The 16,584-nt window shown below is 46.9% G+C and overlaps 2 protein-coding genes across 2 annotated transcripts; both read right to left on the reverse strand.

Moving 5' to 3' along the window:
* Nucleotides 1-3,007: 3,007 nt before the first annotated feature.
* TMEM35A (transmembrane protein 35A) lies at nt 3,008-6,339 on the reverse strand. Its single transcript, XM_008501700.2, has 2 exons — nt 6,110-6,339; nt 3,008-3,477 (listed from the first exon to the last, which is right to left on the reverse strand). The coding sequence occupies exons 1-2, from the start codon at nt 6,227-6,229 to the stop codon at nt 3,091-3,093; spliced, it is 507 nt and encodes a 168-aa protein (XP_008499922.1). The 5' UTR covers nt 6,230-6,339; the 3' UTR covers nt 3,008-3,090.
* Nucleotides 6,340-8,160: 1,821 nt separating this feature from the next.
* On the reverse strand, nt 8,161-16,354 carry TRMT2B (tRNA methyltransferase 2 homolog B). The gene is made up of 13 exons (XM_030448815.1): nt 16,312-16,354; nt 15,510-15,754; nt 14,211-14,265; nt 13,594-13,713; nt 13,087-13,186; nt 12,180-12,250; nt 11,569-11,715; nt 11,334-11,428; nt 10,582-10,796; nt 10,367-10,468; nt 10,064-10,183; nt 9,259-9,358; nt 8,161-8,432 (listed from the first exon to the last, which is right to left on the reverse strand). Exons 2-13 carry the CDS (start codon nt 15,689-15,691, stop codon nt 8,306-8,308), a joined length of 1,434 nt encoding a protein of 477 aa, XP_030304675.1. The 5' UTR covers nt 15,692-15,754; nt 16,312-16,354; the 3' UTR covers nt 8,161-8,305.
* Between the last annotated feature and the right edge of the window lie 230 nt (nt 16,355-16,584).

Here is a 16,584-nt window from a genome sequence, read left to right on the forward strand (position 1 = left end):
AGAGCCACTAGACCTGAGACCAGAACTTGGCTAACTGGCCAGTCCTTACTCACAGCGCGCACAGCTATTCAGTACTAGACACTTCCACACAAAAATTGGGCACCAACATCTCTTCCCCTCCTCTCCATCCGGCTCACGCACACCCTTCTCCCGTCAACTCCTCACCCGGGGATCCCCCCGGACTCCCCGCACAGCCGTCAATGACAATGCCGGGGAACAGCCCTGAGGGAACCGAGGCCCTGACAGCCCAGTCCCACCGCCGCCGGCCCCGGGGCCCCAAGAGCGGCACCGAGAGCCTCCCAGCCCAGTGGAGAAGCCGCCCCGCAGAGGTCTCCGCCCGCCAGGCCCGCACTCCTCCAGCCCCATACCCGCCGCCTTTACCTCCCCACAGCGCCGGCCCCAACCGCTCCGCGGTTCAAACCTCCGCGCCACACCTCGCGCATGCGCGTTGCCTCCCGTGCAGCGGGTGCGCGGGTGGGACGGCGCGTGCGCAGAGTGCGGGAGGGAGGGGGTGGGAGCGGCGGGGAGGAGCGGGAGCCCTGAGGGGGACGGAGTCGAGAAGGGTGGGAGGGCGTAGAGTGGGTGACACCGCAAGCAGAGGTGCCCGAGCAGCGATTGGGGTGTGGCCCCGGGGAGCCCGCATCGCGGCACAGCGCGGCGGGAAGGCTGCGGGCACCGCCCCTCACACACCCCCAAGGTGCGGGTCACTGGCGGCGGGAGGTGACTGCCATGGCAGCGGCGGGACGCGACTTACCGGAACGGAATTATGGGCTCCGAGATTGAAAAAAATAAATAAATAAAAGCGCACGGCAAAAATAGAGATTGGAAGGGTAAATTAGCGACATGGATTTACAAAAGGACTAAATCAGTTCTTGGCACCTTGGCACCACCAGGACGAGTTCCAAAAAACAGTCTGCTAATGATGGGAGACTATGATGGAGGTCAACCCAGTATAGATAAACACAGAATTATTGTTACCGGGCTTCAGGAAGAGGCCTGTTTGCCTGTATTGTAAAGAATGCAGAACCACCACTATGGATTAATAATTCATAATGTTGACTCCTATCAGAATTAACTTAAAATCTTTTTAAAGGGATAAGCTTTGCTGTGGGGAATATTTTACCTTTATCCTGGCATCTCTAAAGGTTTCAGTGAAGACCATTACAGAAAACAAACACTTGTTTTCAAAAGTTTACTGAGTTAGATGCATCAGTGAGAGAAGCCAGCTACAGGGTGGCAGCAATTCAGTTGTGAGTACAGCTGTGTAGGAACACCTCATGCTGTGGTTTTGACTCAGTGTTATTCTTACTTGGTTTTGAATTACAGGATCAATAACTCCATTGGGGCACAGTAGAGGAAATGGCTTTTGGGCACTAAAGGAAAATCTGTATACATTTGGCATGAGCTTGAGGTAGTCTGTAAAGATGAGAGATTGTCGGTGGTTGGTACTTTTGGTAGTTTCCTTTGTTCAGGGCACACATGAAAAGAGGTTAGTCATTCTTTGGGGAATCCTCCTCTAGGAGGAGGATTTTTCAGCATATATATATATACACACACATATATATAGGACTGCATCTGTTTCCACAGCAGATATAAGAAGGAAACTGGATAGACTGTATATGAACATCTATTCTCGATTTTTATAGAGATATAATGCTGACATTTTACTAGAGTTTCAGTTTTTCTGCCTGTCACATTGTACTGAGGCAGAAATTTATCAGAAGCTGTCATTAAAAACATTCAAATATCTCTTTTAGATGCCTGTGGCTAAATATATAGCCCAGTAGTGTTCAGGTGGCTTCTGTCCTGCATCAGCTGTCATTCTCTGAACTTTATCTGGTATGATTCTCCCCATCTTAGGTACAGTGTTTGAGCATAGGAAAAGTATTTTCAGATATGACTCTCAACAAAGAACTTTTTTTCTGTAAAGACATTTTTCTCCAAACTTCAAAAAGTTTATTTTTGTGAATAATTAGGAAAATAAGGAAAAACTGAAAACAGACAAACATCAAGAAAAACAAACTCAGAGGTAACACATGCTTCTTATGACACTCTGTAACATTTTGGATACAACACACAGGGATTCAGGCTCTAGTGAAAGGACTTCCCCCAGCTCCCCGAAGCTCTTTGTAGGGTTAACAGCGTGGTACCTGGACATGTTCAGATGCTCATCTATCAGCAATAACTGACAGTTCTATAAAGTTGCAGTAGCTGCTGAAAAAAGGAAATTTTTTTTTCTTGCTAGGAAATAGGGAGAGTGATGCTATTTGCCAAGCCAGGTACTTTGGAGTTCTCTGGACAGTTCTGTTCCATGTCCAGCCACCAGGGATCCTTACTGTCTGCCAAGATGGATAAAGAGCTGCCATTGCCTTTTGTGAAGCAGGAAAAATATTACTGTTATCCGGCCACTGTCTCAGTTTTAGAGACCCTGCAAAGTGTGGAAATCAATGAAGATGCAAGTAGTGACTCCCAATTTTTCCCTGGACAACCAGTCCAAAGAAAGGACTAGGCACCAAGGTAGCAAAAGCTAAGGGATCCCTCTCTCAAACACAGCAAACAGCATTTATTATGGTGGGGTCCTATGCCCCCTTGACTATGGAAAAGGAAATGTAGGTTTATGGATGGGGCTGCACAAGCCAGCACAGGGACACTCTGGGGGTGCTATCCAGCTGCTGTTGTACAGACTGCCACATAGCAGAAGTGCATCCAAGCTAGGTTTCAGATGTCACAGGGCTCAGGGCTGATGCTTAGGGACCATTCTTTCCACTGCAGCAGTGCTGAGTTACCATGACTAGCTGCCCAAGCCTTTGCCCATACTCTCAGGCTGATGTTCCATCTCCTGCTGAGGCCAGCACTACTCCAGACAGTCTGCTGCCTCCAAGCTGTCCTGGGTAAAGTTAGCTTGTATTTTTCAATATTACAGGGCAGCAGCAAAAGCATGACTACAGTGTAGACATTCCATGTCTCAGACTTCAAGTGCAACTTTATTTAGACAGACAAAAAATATAAATAGGTAAATAAAAAAAAAAAAATTCTGAGTGATTTTGGAGAGAGCTGCCTCGAGGGTCTGTGTTTTTCACATGCACTCAACTAGGATACCTTCATTTTGCCTTTCTCAGAAGCTGCTTCTTGGATGAGTGGCTGCTCATCCCCGTTCACTGAGAGGATCCTCTTTTCTGGTGGCTGCTCCTCAGGCTGGCGGGCAATGAGCAGACGACACGTAAGCAGGATCCCAAAGACTAAGGCATGAGCATAACGCTTGAGTGGATCCCCCACTAGCTGGTGGAAAAATAGCACGGCCAGCACAAGGAGGAGGAGGAGAAAGTTTGCCACGTCTTTGGGGCGACCAGGCACCAGTGTCATGACAATGCCACACACTACTTCTAGGGCACCAATGCTCTTGCGGAGAAGGATGGAGCTGATTCCCATCTTCTTTAGCATGGGGAGGGCCCGCACGTAGCTTTTATACGCTCGTTTCTGAAATCAAGCATTAATAATGTAGAACACCATAATGTGAGAATGTAAAGGCAAAATTTTCCACTTAAGTAGATTGCTGTGCCATAAGACCTAAAGATGACTTCTATAATCACAGACCCCTCTGATATCCAATCAATACCCCGAAAGTATCTGTTGGAGGGATATTAACACCACCAATCCGCAATTCACTGTAAAACAGTTCTGCAACCTAGCACCCATCTTCAGAGGTGGGATCAGGCCACCTGTACCTTCTGAAATCTGAAGTTAAGATTGCTAGAATTAGAACCGTTTTGTTAAAAAGAAGTACCACTCTCGAAAAGCAGCTCATCCTTTATAATTAAATAACACACCTAGTCTCTGCAAAGCCGAGGCACAGCAAGTAAAACCAGAAGTGATTTACAACATCCCAGTGTTCATAGGCAGTACTATCTTAACATGAGTCTATACTATCACCAACCCTATCCTGTGCTAACATACCTTTGTGATCCTTTCTTTCCTCAGATGAAAGCAAGATGACATTTGACATCATTTGCTTCCAGGATTTAAAAGTTGTAGAAGTTGCAAGACTGGGCCTCCTTACGTGACTGCCTCATTGTTTCAATGAAGAAACAACCCCTCTCCTTTCAGGTTCTTGCATTTGAATGTTAGGTACTCCTCATGGGCCTACTGATTTTGGTTTTTAAATACTTGAATAAAACTCAGTTGAGACACTGAAATTATTTCCACTTGAGCATACTGTTCCTGCAGATATTCTTGCCATTATGTTCTGTGCTTTTTAAACAAGGAGATGGAAATGGAAGCCAACTCTCAGTACAGAGTTGTTCAGCTCTCTCAGGCACCGACTGGATTGTAGATATACTTTCATCTGGTTTTGGGAACCTGCACACAGAACTTAACCACCTCTCTGTAAAGTTTGCTGCTTCCTTCTAGGAAAAGCTGACAATGCATGGAATACAAATGTTCAGTTTTGTTATTTTTGCTACTAAATTACTGAAGATCTCATGACACATTTATGACACACAATCACATGTACTGTAAGGATGAAGTTTAAACATTTAGTGAATAAAACCTGTCCTCAGAGCAGACTATTTTTAAATTGCTGTGAAAAATACAGCTTCATACAGACACATCCTATAGTATTCTGGTTAAGTATTTTCATCTACAAGCTAGTGTGTCTGGTTTTTGCTGAAACTTATGTTAGGTGTTGTATGTAGACAACAAAGGTAATTTACTTTTGAGGGCCAAAAAGCCATGTTTATTGATTGTCAAGATCAAGTTTTTCACTGTGCCCATCTCATGTGAGGCCACCCTGGTACGCAGCACACATGAAAGCCTAATGAGCTATGTACATGTTTAATATGGGCTATTTAGAATGATGGTGCTGTGTAATACCTGTACATCTGCTTTCTCTTTATAAAAATAAAAATCATTCCTACTTGTAGGCCTCACTCTTGGTAAAGCAGAAAAGGACAGAGAAGCAAAATATTTACAGAGGAAGGGCTTCACAATGCTTCTGAAGTCTCAGTGCTTTTTTCTGACCCTTACGTAGCAGAGGCTTAAGAGCTTTGTTTTGGGGGCATTTAATCTCAGTTTCTTGCTCCTGAATGACTTCTCTGTGATTCTTTTTTCCGACATCTCTGTGCTGGGCTGCAGACAAGGCAGTGCGATTCAGATGTTATTTGAGAGCTAAGGAGAAGCAGCTGGGCAGGTGGAGCGAAGGGAGAGCAGAGAACGTGCTGGAAACTTCCAGCACTACTTTTTTTTAAAGGCATAAAAAATATACAAATGCTTTTCAGCCACTGCAATAAATATAACGGGGAGGCCATGGAGGAGAATAAACAAACATATACAAGGAAGCGAAAGGTGGCAGCCAATCACTCGGCTGCCTGCAGCTCCCAGCTGACAAAGCTCTGCAGCAGCGTTTGCCCTGGGCAGAGAAGCACAAAGTAGCTCAGCAGCTGAGAAATGGACGTGATGAATTCTTGCTTCCCTCACCCCTTTGCCATTACACAGGAGGAGGCGAGGCTCATTTACCAGACTAAGGGAGAATACGGTGACTATTAATTATACCTTCTTCTGCTAGCTAAGAATCTCAGAGCATTTCGTGGTCATGAATATCCCTGCACAAGTCTGGTGACGTAGGGATTGTCAGTGTCATTATCCTTCCTTTAAAGCACAGAATTTTGTGGATTATCATCTGGCAGACATCTGCTTTTCCCACCCCAAATCTAGGCAAGCATTCTCCCAGACATCAGCTGCCTGGTACATTTCTGGCACTTCTTCAGACCTTTCTTTTCACAGACCCTTGTGTCCCTATCTTGTTTCAGGTGTTGGTCTACTCTGACCTCCTCCTCCCTCTCCTTAACAACAAAAGGTTTCTCCATGAATAGGCTCAGACAGAGTCTAGGCAACGGCTGCCAAGATATCCTTTGCCTCATGTATTATTGTTTCTCTCTATCAAATGTCTATCAAATAAGGACACATAAGCTTCTTCCCTCTACCTCCAGTCCATCAGAGCTCCTCCAGAGCCTGATACCCTCTGTGTACCCCGCTGCAATCACTGCTTCTGCCCCAAGGTTCAGGAAAGCGAGCCCCAATACCCCTCCCTCCATGCTGCCGCTGCTGTACTCACCATCTCATTGTAAGCATCTCTGCTGAGCCGAGGGGTCAGTTTGATGGTCCCCATAAAGATGAAGAAGAGCCCCAGGGCCACGGAGAGGGTGATGATGGTGATAGTCCTGGGAGATGCCATGGAGCTCCTGGAAACCCGTCCTAGTGAGGCCTTCTCGCTCTGGCTGGCAGCCCGGGCGGGAGGAACTCAGTCACCATTGAAGGAGATGAGGAATAAAGCTGCAGAGGCAGCGCGGGTGACAGCGGGAGGGGACGCGGCCTCCTCCGCTCAACAATCTCTGGGTCCTAGTGCCCGGCAGCCACGCACCTGCTGAGCAATGAGCACTCCCACTGCTCCCACCACTGAATCACCCCGCTTCCCTGCGTGTCCGATCAATCACCCATAGAAAGCCAAAACTGATATGGTTCAAGGGTTGAAGCCTGGCAGCCAAATGCATAGCACAGTTGCTCATTAGTGGGAAAACAACGTTAGCAGAGGGCACAGGAGTAACCTGCTATGGAGAAAAAGTGGTCTGAGGTCTCTTGCACACAGGCAGCTTCCAGTTTCAGATGCTCATACACTAGTATGCAAACAACATATTAATATATTTGCTCCAGAAAAGCAAAAATGGTGTTGCCCCCATTGCTCTCCTGGAGCCTGATACCTAAGGGAAGAGTGAGGCTACTGTGCCACCCTCTCCTGCTGCTGCTAAAACCTGTCCTGTGTATTCAGCTCTCCACAGACAAGCAGAAAGGTTACTCGTCCTCTTTTACTTTCTGATTCAGTTATTATCTCTCCCAATATAATTTGCAACAAATTCCCTTTTTACAAAAAGCATGGCCAAACTAAGCAGAAATCTATTCAGATCTCACAGCGAGAAATCAAGGTATAGTTGTACAAAACAACTTATGGAAAACTACATTCCTTGCTATAAACTGAAAACAAGAGGATGAAGCAGCATGCAAAGCTCTTTGTGCCCATGGGAAAGTATAAGAATGAAATCTCCCCATCACCTCCCTCTCAGGTATATTAAGTCTCAAGTCCCTTGTATTTTAAACCCCCATAACTTGAGAAGTAGTTGTTGTTGTTATCATTCCAAGTTCAGAGTTCCTTAGGACCGGAGTTAAAAGTCTGAAAAATCCAGGCTCTTCTGATTTCCCAAATAAGGGAATTCCTCTTTCAGAGTAAAGAGTCCAATTTAACAGCCTGACTGTAGGAATATATCCTGCTACTGGTTTGGTCTAGATGACCAGGATATACCAAAAGTTAACTTGTTTACTTTTGTACAAAAGTAAAAATTTAAAAATAACTGGAGCCCTCAAAACCGTATGGAGTTCACAAAACACAAGGGAATTCTTCTCACTCACACCTACCTCAGGTTGTAGCAGCTCCATCTTCTGGAGAAACCTTCATTTAACACCATGATTCACAGCTTGCTATTTAGTGAATGTGGCAGGACAGATAGAAATCACCTCAAATTTTTTAATCAGATATTGCAACCTGGTGAGGAAATTGCTGCCACTGCTGACATTTTCACAGGGCTCTTCACATTTATGTATTAGCAAGTCTTAGCAGAGAAGGGGGAGGCAGGTATAGAAAGACACTGCAATCTGCTCTCTCTTACAGAACAATCTTTCTTAGTGCCTCCAACATATCCACCTAACTGACAGTGATTCAATATTGGTTTTGGAATTTTATACAGGAAATCTTTTCCTGAACCCCCAAGTTAACATTTTCCCAGTGAAGCATAAGGATTTCTAGTTCCTACAGTTTATTCATAGTGAGTTCACTATCAACTTAAAAAACTTAAACACTTGTAATATCCTTGGTGCACACCAAGAACTAATGGCATGGCAGTATTAGAAAATACAGTAGATTTTAGTACTTCATATTCACACGTCCATGATGGAAATCACAATAGGAGCTAGAGGGTATGTTCCAGGCTGCCTGAACCAGCAGGCCAAGAAGAGCTTTGCAGGGCAAAGAGGACTGATGGAAATGCCACACAGAACCTCTTCACCTCAGAAATTCAAGTGTTTCCTTACAAAACGGTGTAGTTAGGCAACCCAAAGTAATAGCAAAAGCAAAATATTTATTTATTTTTATACACTTTTCAAGAAAATAAGTTAAAACCCTAACTACAATTAATTCCAGTCTTCAGGACAGTATGAGGCTGCCTCAAAAGCTCTCAGAGCTGGCTCATCTGCCACCTGCTTGTCAGCGGGTGAACAGCAGCACCAGCTCACAGTGAACAGTGTGAGGAAACATGTCAAAAGGCACGGCCAACATGGGAGTAAATGGCTCTCCTGCCAGCTTCTTCCCTGGATCAGGTGGGCAGCACAGCCTGTAGAGAGCAAAGAGAGCATCCTTTAAATCAGTTGCAGAAGCCTTCCCACCGTTATCAGTAGCACAATAGCACAGGGAATGCACTAAGGAGGTATTATGTGCTTAGCTAATGTGCCTCAATCTGCAGCTGATGCTGGCTGAGGTGTAGAACCATCAATACTGAATCCCAAACCAGCTCTGCAAATCTCACAGATAAAGAGTTGCTACTGAAGAGTCAGTAGGAGGTTTAAAGCTCCCTTTCTCACATACCATCCCAGCTGAAAGACACTTAATACTCTTAGGAAGTGATCCTCAGTTTTGCACTACTTTCCCTGGTTACCTGCAGACAGATTTACCACCTGAAAAAGGAGCCTGGCCCAGATAAAGAGTTAGTTGTATGATTAACCCTAAGCAGGTCACTAATCCCCGTGGCTTCACTTTGTTGGCTAGGGCAAATCTTCCTTCAGTGAACCCAGTGGACTCTCTGTTCCACATCCAGATGTGCCATTTTATTGGGGAAGGATTCACAATGCCTTTATAGCATGTTTCCATTATTTTATATTTCTTACTGATGCACTAAAGCAGTCTGCTGGAACATAAAACCCAGAGAATACCTGTCACCTTCAACTAATGAGTGCAGCTTGCAGGTAAATCCAAAGTAATGCAGAAGCATAAAGCACTTCTGACCATGCACTGAATAGTCCTGGATCACACCTGCAGAACTCACCCAGTGAAATTCAGTTGCAACAAAATCCTCCCTAATCTAAGGTTACGTATTTATGACCTTGTCTAGAAATGGCAGGGTCTGTTACTAAGGTCAGTGGAAAAGAAGAGAGGGTGCTCACTCAAGGAAGTTCCTCATGGCTTCACCCTCTGGTTTGCAGGAGATGTAGAGCAGCCTTCGGATCGACTTGCAGTTTCGGATGGCTCGCACAACCCTGTAATCTTCAAAAACAGATACCATGCTTTCCCAGTGTCTCACCACCACTGTGAATTCTCCAGAAGGAATGATGGCACAGAAATAATCACAGAACTACACTGAACTGTCAAAAATACAGGGGAAAAAAAGAATATACACATTTTGCCATGTTGTGCCTCTTAGGAGGCCATGGGTGTAACCCATGCTTCTAACAGCTCAGTCAGTTTGACAGGATAAAGCAGTGGAAGAAATCCCTCTGCTTCCCTGGAGAGGGATTTTTTTTCATAAGAGAAAAATTATTAATTAAGCAGGGGCTTAACCTTTCACATAGACTTGTGGGATCACATCTGAGCAATAGGACCAGTTTGGGACTTCCCCGTACACATTAGAGTGAGTCCAGTGGGGCCTCAGCTAGAGGGTTGGGGCACAGCATGCATGAGGAGAGCGTGAGGGATGAGATTATTCAGCTTAGGGAAGGAGCCTCCAGAGGCTCCTTCTCCCCTCAATAGCTCTATGAGCCCATGAAAGACAGTAAAACGTTTAGGTCTTCTTTAAGAAGAAAGCATAATAAAGGCACTGAAAACAGCAAACTCAATGGGATTTCAGCTGCTGTTAGCAGCAAGATAAGAAACTAGACGAAGTGAGCAGGAGAACTAAACTAACTATATAACAGGTCTCAGAACTTGTCAAAAATTCTCCATTTTCAAGATGAAAATAGCATAATCACTCACGGAGCCCAGCCCGAGATGGGTTCACCACAGCAACAAGAGGTCGGGCATCCTCCCATGATGATAGGAGTTGTGGTAACACGGCCTCTGCCTTTCCACTGTGGAACTCACAGTTCGAAATTCCTTTGAAACAAAAAGCAACCACATGAACTGAGCAGTCAGCCTCACCAGCTGCTAGGTATATATAACATGAAATAATGCCCTTGGGTGCATGGAGGTAAGTTGTTAGGATCCCTCTGCTCACTTCTGCTTCTGATTTTTCAGCAATTAGTTTGAAACTTTCCACCACAGCAAGTCTGAACTCACCATTGAATGCTGCATTCCACCTGGCATCCTCTATTGCCTTCTCCACAACCTCAATACCAATAATCTTGGCTACCTGGTGAGCCAGAGAGAGACCAATTGTGCCTAGAAATGAGGGATAAAAAAATACTCTGTACATCCATGATGAAGAATCAAGCCTTTACATAGTGGGGATCATTTCTGGCACCTGAAGCATCAGCCTTGGGAGCCATGCTCACCTATTCCACAGCAGATGTCAAGGAGGACAGTGTCCCTGTCAGCCTCACACAGCTCCCCCACTGCCCGGTACAGAACTTCTGCTCCACCCGTGTTTACTTGAAAAAAGACATCTGGAGAGATGCGAAATTTCAGGCTGAGCACTTCTTCAAAAATGTGTGGTTCTCCATGAAGAAGCTGGAAGGGGGACTGCTCGTGGGAGCAACGTGTCATGGTACTAACAGATCACACAAAAATCAGCTGTTAGAAGGCAGCAAATTTCCATTTCCATTCCTGGGCTTCTCATGTGCAGGGGAGATGGTTCTCCCCCCAACTTTTATTGCACATGAGCCTTTCAACTGGATCAAAAAAATTATATTATTTATAAGGGATCTGTAACTTGCACAGCCTGTAATTCATTAAAAGGAGCAAAATTAGTTCAGCGAAGGTGACAGCTCATGGGTTTATTCCCCAGTTTTGCTACTAATGTAATTTACTGTCTCAGGAAAGTCACTGGTTTGTTTTTTTTTCTTTAGTTTCATTTATTCTTTAGCTTGGCTCATAACTCCCATACAGTAGAGCCATAGTGTATTCAAGTATCTCAGGTCTTGAAAAAAGAAATATGTGGCCATCTTAAAACCACACCTTCACGAGGCATACAAACCTGTCATTGCCTTCAAGCACTCTCTGAACTGGTAGAATTTTCATTTGATCAGGGAGCAGAAAGAAAAAGGTGGCTTTGTTTCCACTCTTCCCCTTATTTCAAGACACATACCTCTCTTGGAAATAAAGTGAAGTCAGGGCACAGACTGCTCCAGGTCCACATGTGAAGAACTCCTTAAGCAGTGTTTTCTGTGTAGCCAGTGCCTCCTGTCAAGAGTGAGAAAGGAAAACCTGGCTGTTCAGGTAATCTGATGGGACACTCCTCCCCAGCAATACACCTGGCAAGCTAAGCTCAGCCACAGTCCTGCTGTGCCTCTTGCCAAGGATCATGCCCTCCACATACTCACCTGGCCCAGCTCCTGGGGGTGGAAGGTGATGACAGCCATGGTGTGGCCATGGCTGGTGGTGCGAACCACGAGCTCTCGCCAGTGTCCTCCTTCGTGGAAAAGGATGCAGGGGTCCAGAGAGGAGCAACGGATAAACTCCTCATAGCACTGTGTGGAGGGGAAATAGCACTTGTAGGACAGTGAAGACAACTACCATGGCCTTAGAATAACTCTGTGCACTCTAGATAGGTGGCCCTTTCACCACTGTCATGTGTTTTTTTAATTTGTTTTGTTTGATTACAATACACTGAGTGAAAGCTCTTTCGAAGTTCTTGGAAGACAAACCACTTTACTAATTTCAATTTATGATTCTTATGTATTTTAGTAGATTGGAAGGAATTCATTGCCACTTGATTAACTTTGTTCTTTGGGACAGCCTACAGGCTGCAGCATTAGCTTGGAAGCTTCAAAAAATATTTATCCATCAACCAGAGGTGGGCCTGAAACTTTTCAGAACATAAAAATGGACTTAAAGACTCAGTTTAACTAAAATTAGAATGTTCTCCCAAACAAGAGTTATGGGTAGTCCCTCTATCCCACAATTCAGGGAGAGATATGACTTATTTATTTACCTGGGCTACCTGTTTGTGTTTTGGGGGTATATTCTCCAAGTGGCTGGCTTTCACACAGACGATATTTCTTGCTGGAGAAAGGCAGACAAGTATTTAAGTGTTTCATTTCAAGGCACATAAACCACAATTCCCTTCGCCAATTTTTACTTCCATGATGATGTTGGAGCTCTGGAAGCTTTTTAAATGCCCTCTAACAATGCCCAAAAAAGCCACTGCACTGTTTTAAACTAATGGAGCCAGAACAGAGCAAACTGTTTTTTTAACTGGAGAAAAATAGCGAGAGCTTATGGCAACAATGGAGTTTAGGTTGCCTGGAAGATGGCATTCATTCCCACTTCAGTTTTAATGCTAAACTTCTGCTGTCATAGGTAAAATGCATCCATGAAATTATTTTTTCAGTGAGAAAAGTACACTGCAACCACCCCACAGCCTCTTTCTAAGGATGTTTAGTGACACAATCTAATATTGATGGTATGAAGAAGTACACCACTGAGCACTTTGCAAGCATACAGCTCCTATCTTCATTGCACAAGACCAAACTGCCTCATGCACTCCGGATGATCTAATATTGCTCTGCTGGAAGTGTATATTGCTCCCTGCTCAGCAGAGTATCCTGAAGCAAACTAAATCCAGGAAGAGCATAATTAATAATAACAAAGGTAAATCCTGGAGGGGTTTTTAACATAACTGTCATCCTTAGTGCTACATTTAGCAAATTCGAAGCTGGTATTTCTTAAGAAGCCAATATAACAAGGTTTTAAAATGGCTACCCAAAACTTGGTGGTGTTTCTGTTGGCATCCTCCAGGATTCAGACTTCTAACTTGAGTAGAGGCTGCCACAGCAGAGCATTGTCCCAACCCAGACCATTCCAGGAGTTTTCTACCAAGCTCCTTGTACTGCACTGACCTCTGCCTGTTCCCACATACATTCCCACAGTTTTGGGGTTCCCATCTGGTCCTCGGTTCACAGAGAAAGTAGATTTGTTTCTGTAGCCACTAATGATGGGCTGAGGGAGAAAAGAAGAAAAAGTAAAGACTTAGGTTAAGAGAAAAAGTAATGGAGGAAAGCTAAGCCGCAGACTGGTTGTTCTGTTAGCAACATGGGAAAATACACATGGACGTGCAATACTTAGAGAGCTCATGCCTGAGACCTCCCGTACATTCCCTCTGGAAGAACTGGCTCTGTGACAATACGGTGACACATTGATCAGGGAAGGCTTGGACACAAAAAAGGGGTTACTAATTACTGAACATGTCTCACTCGCCAGCAGTCACAGGCTGCAAAACAGCAGCCAGCAAGGACTTCCACAAGCACATTCGCTGCAACCAAGTATTCCCCACCATCAGACTCTCACGGAGTTGCGCAAGAGACTGGTGGTGGCTCAGAGGGCACAGACTGCCCAGGGATACTCACCGAAGGGACCACAGGCTGGAGAGGACAGCAGAGTCCACCAGCTTTCTGCACACCTATGCCCAGCTCCTCAAGACGAGATGCCAGAGTCTGCAAAATCTTCCTCTGGCTTTCATACTTCACCTGCAGAGGAGTCCTGAGTCAGAAACATTCTCACAGGACCACACGACGGTGGGCAGCTCTTCACCACCCACCTCTGGGAAGGCCAACAGGAGGGAACACTGCAAGTGGGATATAGCCCCTGAGGAACTCTGCCTTTCTCATCTCTGCAGCTGCTTGGAGCAACGAGGAGAGGGGGCAAATCCTTTAGGCATGGGCCCTGAGGGCTGGCCTGGAGAACTACGTACAACCTGAAGCCCCAGTGAACCCGCTGTCCTGCACTGGTGGGCATCACTGTGCCAGTGCCCATCCTGTGCTGCTGGTGATTGCACACACCATGCACAGGGAACCTCCAGGTTCTATCCTTCACAGTAGCTGAAGAATTAAAGCAGCAGTAAATGGGGTCGCAAGAGCTGACAGCATTAAGTGACCAAGATGCTCGGGGCTGTTCTTCAAGGCAGAGAGGAGGAGGTTCAGCTGGGGCAACACAACACATCAAAGTCCACATATGTACATCTTACCTGCAACTGCTCTTGATAGGGAAGTCTCCACAGCGGAGTCACCACATTTGCTAACCTGGAAAGCACATCTTGGTAGCACACAGAGCTACTTGTGGCACAACATCCACACCAGCTCCAGCTGCTTCATGGGCAGGACCATTCCGGTACAGGTTCTGCACCAGAGCTGGCTGTGAACATCCACATTCCCTTTTTCATGGCACCTTCCTGGTGCAGAATACACAGTTGCTGAAAGAAGGACCCAAGAAAGACAATGACCAGCTCTTCAGAGGACAGGCTGAGCCTTTGGCAGAAAAATGACCAGTGATGCCTAGGTAGCCCAGCTATCTCTTTGAACCCCCCTTTAGAGCACAGAACAGGGTTTCCCCTGCACAGGGACCAATGGGGTCCCTGCTGAGCCCTGTGCGAGATCTGACTCCAGGCTGGTAAAAACAGGGGAACAAGTAGCCACATATTGCTGGAGTCAGAAGAAAAAAAAATAAAAGTAGGCCACGGAATAAAATAAAGCATCATGTTATAGCTTCAGGTGGGCTTTGTTGCCTTCTCTCACTCAATCAGAGCTCTGGCCTTCCCTTACTGCTATGAGAACAAGTCTGGGTCCTGTGTCCCTTGTGTTTTCCCCTAAAAGAGCAGAGTGCTTCTCTCATCACCAGATGCAGCCATCCTGCATCACCCACCCACTCACAGTTCCAGCCACTACTACAGTTTGTTTGCTAATGCTCTACTGAATTAAATCCACCACAGTGAAACACACAGTTTCTGAGCAGCAGGCAGGGAATTACATTCACACTGGTCCAGCCACTTACACAGCACAAGTTTACAAGTCAACCTCAGAACTTACCACCGCTTGTATTTGAGGAGGGCCGAGCAAAAGCAAAGTACATAAAAGCCAATTTCAAAAAAATTCTATCATAACTGTCCATCAACTGACTCACTGAGCCCACAACCCACAGATGAAGAAGTTGCTCATGCTGCTCACTGGGATTTTGGGAGCCGCTTCCAAAGCACCCAGTGGAAACTACTTTCAGACAAACAACTGCAAATCTAACAGACTATTACTTTTTGCTTGCCAGTACGACCACTACTCTGCTCCTGAGCCTCTCTCCTTGTAGACCTTTTCATTTGTCTTTCCAATTATTCCTCTGCCAACGCCAAACTGCAAGGAACCCAGCAGAGCCCTGGCTCTTCCACTTCTACCCCTTAGACCTCAGTGGCGGTGAATCCCCCAATCCACTGCTCCATCATCCGCTTCAGGTGCTTAGTGCTTTGCAAGAGGGCTTGGTCATTTTGGAAAAGCCATACCTCTCCTCCCAGGAGGAACCTGGCAGGCTGCAGCCCTCCCTCGACTTTTCCTTCCTCTTCCGCTTTGCTGCCACCTTCTTCTCTGCCAGCAGGCTGCGGTCACGACCGGGCAGGCTGCTCAGGAGAGCACTCGAAGAACAAAGGTGCCGGCACGTTGGCCTCAACACGCAGGACAGAGCCATGGCGGGGAGGAGAGGGGCTGCACTCCTGCAGGCAGCACAGCAAACCCACCGCCAGACACGCACCTGCAGGCGGGATGACAAAAACACCATGATCGTGGCCAGCTCGGCTGCAGAAAGTACACCGCTGACTTTAAAAACACCCATGGCCGGTCTGACTCGGCGGCTGCCGTTTTGCTTTGCTCAGAGCTGCCGGACAGTGCTTGCAGCGCAGCTAGAGCCTTGCCCTGAGCCGGACGGAAAGCGTAGAAGGAAAGGGCTAACGCTGAAAGCCGAGACTTCCTTGCCCGCAGGTGACCGGCCTGCTCGGCGTTTGCGGCCGAGAAAGCTCCCTACCCCGCTGCCAGGCGATGTAATGCGAGGCGAGGCGGTGATCCCCCTGCCAGGGATTCTGGGGCAGCTCCACCTCTCCCGCGGGCACTTCTGCTCAGCGCCGGCTCCCTCCGCGCTCCTATGGCCCCTGCCTTACCTCCCGGTGCAGCGGGCCGGGCCAGCCCGGCACCCTACGCTTTCCCTGTCCCTCAGCAGCAGCGACGGAGCGGTTCTGCTGTGTTGCCTGACCTGCTCCGCTCCTCGCCCCGGTGCCACAACCCTTACCCGCCACACCACAGCCCCGCGCTCACAGGACGGACCCCCGGGCTCGCAGCCCCGCACGCCGCAGCTCTTTGCGCATGCCCAACCGCACGGCGTCCGGGCAGCAACCAACCAGCCCGGCACCCGGGAGCGCTCCTCCCCGGGGAACGTTGTAGGGCACCCCGGTAGCCACGCACGCTGCCACCACCGAGCAGGGCAGGGCAAGGGAGGTCCCGCTTACACCCCTCCGCGGGGCCGCAGCAGCCAGTGCCACCGCAACTCGCCTCAAATGCCCTCTGCCCATTTAGGCAGCGGAGAGCAGT

The sequence above is a fragment of the Calypte anna genome, chromosome 4 (genome assembly GCF_003957555.1).
Source record: "Calypte anna isolate BGI_N300 chromosome 4, bCalAnn1_v1.p, whole genome shotgun sequence".
Classification (NCBI taxonomy): Eukaryota; Metazoa; Chordata; class Aves; order Apodiformes; family Trochilidae; genus Calypte; species Calypte anna.